The sequence below is a fragment of the Propithecus coquereli genome, unplaced genomic scaffold (assembly GCF_000956105.1).
Source record: "Propithecus coquereli isolate 6110/MARCELLA unplaced genomic scaffold, Pcoq_1.0 Scaffold13, whole genome shotgun sequence".
NCBI classification, from domain to species: domain Eukaryota; kingdom Metazoa; phylum Chordata; class Mammalia; order Primates; family Indriidae; genus Propithecus; species Propithecus coquereli.
This window is the reverse complement of record NW_012137191.1, coordinates 7140370-7143452: the sequence shown is the minus strand read 5'-3', so window position 1 is coordinate 7143452 and position 3083 is coordinate 7140370. Positions and strand designations below refer to the sequence as shown.

The 3083-nt window shown below is 32.5% G+C and overlaps 1 protein-coding gene across 2 annotated transcripts in view; it reads left to right on the top strand.

Annotated features, from left to right (window-relative positions):
- CNTN1 (contactin 1) overlaps positions 1 to 3083 on the top strand; it is a 311761-nt gene that overhangs the window by 200465 nt on the left and 108213 nt on the right. For both annotated transcript variants that reach the window (XM_012638402.1, XM_012638403.1), the window contains one exon: positions 2334 to 2492. In XM_012638402.1, coding sequence (XP_012493856.1) covers positions 2334 to 2492 — 159 coding nt within the window. The remainder of the gene's footprint in view (positions 1 to 2333; positions 2493 to 3083) is intronic.

Sequence of the window (3083 nt, the reverse complement as noted above, 5' to 3'; positions counted from 1 at the left end):
GGAGCTATTTTTAGGCAGTTACTAGGGGGAGATGGAAAAATGTACTTCATATTAGTTGAACCATTACGAAGTAATATTCCCACACCAGAGTTTTGTGAGAATACCGATCTCTCCCTTTCCATTTGTCCTCTCAATTCCGCCTCTTTATGATGATACAATATTTCAAGGCAAGTGGAAGAATGGAGACTGTACTATGGCTGACCGTTATGTTTATGGAACTATCCGAAGATCAACTGTGATAAATTCATTTATGTATTCACCAAATATTTGTTGAGAACCCACTATCAGCCAGATATGTATCAGAGAAAACAGTGGACAAATACAATGTTTTGATCAACAATATTACTCTTCAATGAATGGATGACTGAATAAAATTATTAGGCATATAGTGTCCTAACAAATACACTAATACTATGCGGCTTTCATCTGACTCTTGTGAAATAGTATTTATTTGACACTTCAAGAACTTCAGAGAATAACAGCAGGGAAATGATTTACACCTTAATGGTTAAAGATTAATCTATGATCTATGATAATTTTGTCTTAAATTTCCTTTAAGATTTTCTGAATACCATACCTTTATTCTCAGAAAACATGTGAATTCATGTGTAACACTTTCTCTTCCTCTGAAAAATCCTTTTATTTTTCATCTCTAATTTTTAATTTTAATACTCTGAAATATTCTACTCAGTAGTTGACTTAGGATGATGCTTTATGTAAAATAATGAACGTCTTGGTTCTGCCCAAGAATGTGCACTATATTTCAATGTGTTTTTTGCACATAAAAAATGCAATATGTTCTCTCTGAATATCAAGTGTGTTCTATGTTATGTGTCTATTTTAATTATTTAACATTAAGAAGTATAAGTATACTGTTGTAGATTATAAATTTATACAGGTTTATTTGTTTTTATTATATTTATATATGATATATTTCCAAATAATAAAATTTACTATCATCAATAGAGTGTGTCTCGTGTTACTTTAGTATTAGTGGTGATATGTTCGTGTTGATCTACATACACTTTTTCTTCCTTGGGACCAACTATAAGGAAATTGGTGAAGGTTTGGGGTGATACCCGTAGCTCTGCAAAGACCAAAGCCCATATGGAGAAAAAAGCCATCTAGGCTAAGCAACTCAACTGATACATAAATATGAAGGTATTTATTTTCAGCTAAAATATAAAAACAAATGTCATCTTTAGTATTATATTCATTATGATAACATGACAATGCTACTTAATCAAATTGTGATTGATTCTTATATTCACCTATGCCTAATTCTGTTGGGGATAGACTCCTTTCTGTTGCAAAGAAAACAAGCGATGGAATTTTCTGAAATGTCTGTACTAACAGCTGCCTATTAACTGAGAGGCTTCTTTAGCTTTGTAAGCAATGGATGCCACTTCACCCCTTAAAAGACTTTCTTTCTCATTTTTAAAAACAAGAAATTGTGATGCAAAGTATAAGTATCTTGTAAACCATTGTCATGCCATTTGCTCTTCAGAGCCCAAAAGTTGTGTCTCACTTACCTTTTAATCTCTACCACCCAGCACAGTGCTCTCAGTTTACAGGATAAAGGCATAGTATTGGCACTGAGTTAAGAAGCATCTATGAAAACCTATTTTTAGTATTGTTTTATGCTCTGCAAAAATGATTCTTCTGTTCTAAGACTCTTCAATATATAATCTGATGTTTTGAGAGCATGCCTGGCATATCTATGAGTTGAAAATTGTTTTCTAAATTTTTTATATAAGTAGAAACATCTTTTAAATATTACTTATTAGTAAAGCTCACATGAAATTTAGTATCCAAATGATACATAAAGTGATTCCCAGAAATTTCCACTTCAAGTAAAATATGCTATCTATAACATTTGGGGTTAGAAGAAAGTATTTGCTAGATTTGGGGGAGGCGGACTGAAACATTTGACCAACTATTCTCACATCTAAACTGAACTGTGCTATACTGCCTCTGATTTGCATTCGGCAAGCATTCATTAAATCTCACTATGCTACAATCTATATTATGTCCCATTGATGCCAGTTGCATATTATGAGTCAAATATTATCATATATATCCTGAATAATATGCCATTCTTAAATGATAGCATTTATCTCCTTCTTTAAAAGGAGGCAAATGAAATCATTCAGTGAAAACCACAAATGATATTATCACTTCTTACAGTCTATATTTAAAAGAAATGCAGCAACACTGTTTATATTGTACAAATGTCCTTTAGATGAATTGTAAGGAGGACATTTTTGTATTCTAATGTGTGTAGAATTCACTAACTGGGATTCCTTGATTCATTACCCAAATTTTCATTTCAGGCCCTCCAGGCCCTCCAGGTGGTCTGAGAATAGAAGACATTAGAGCCACTTCTGTGGGACTTACTTGGAGCCGTGGCTCAGACAATCATAGTCCTATCTCTAAGTACACTATCCAGACCAAGACTATTCTTTCAGATGACTGGAAAGATGCGAAGACAGGTGAGTTTTATTTGTCTTATGTGTCGCTACATGTTTTCAAAATGAATCTATTTTATCAAAAACAAAAATCTGGAAGTTTTTAGAATTTTATTATCTACCTTAAAATCTTTTCTTAAAACATTTTTCTTTTGGTATTCTAGTCCTTTGGTTGTGAAGAAAACTACGTGATAAACATTTAAACATTTTAAAGCTATAGAGGAAGCAGCATCATGTCTAAATCAACCTATAATGGAAAGCAGAGACCTCCTGGGTTTCTTATTTGAGCTGTGTATAACTAAGATTTGCTGGCAAAAATTCATTAGAAAGTCTTTTTGGGCGGGGGGCAAATGGCACTTATAACAGATTATTTATGACCCCTTTTATCCAGTTATATAGGTACTATAGTTCCGCATTTTTATAAAGCCACATTGATCATAAATATTAAATCAAGCATCCAAATCTTACTGTCATAACCCTTTACTTTATGAGAATGATTTCACTTGGTTTGAATTTGCTCAAAACATATTTTTAAAGAAGATTGGGATCTTTCAACCTTTTCTTTTCTTTTCTTTTCTTTTTCATCATATTATAGGGGTACAGATGTTTAGGTTA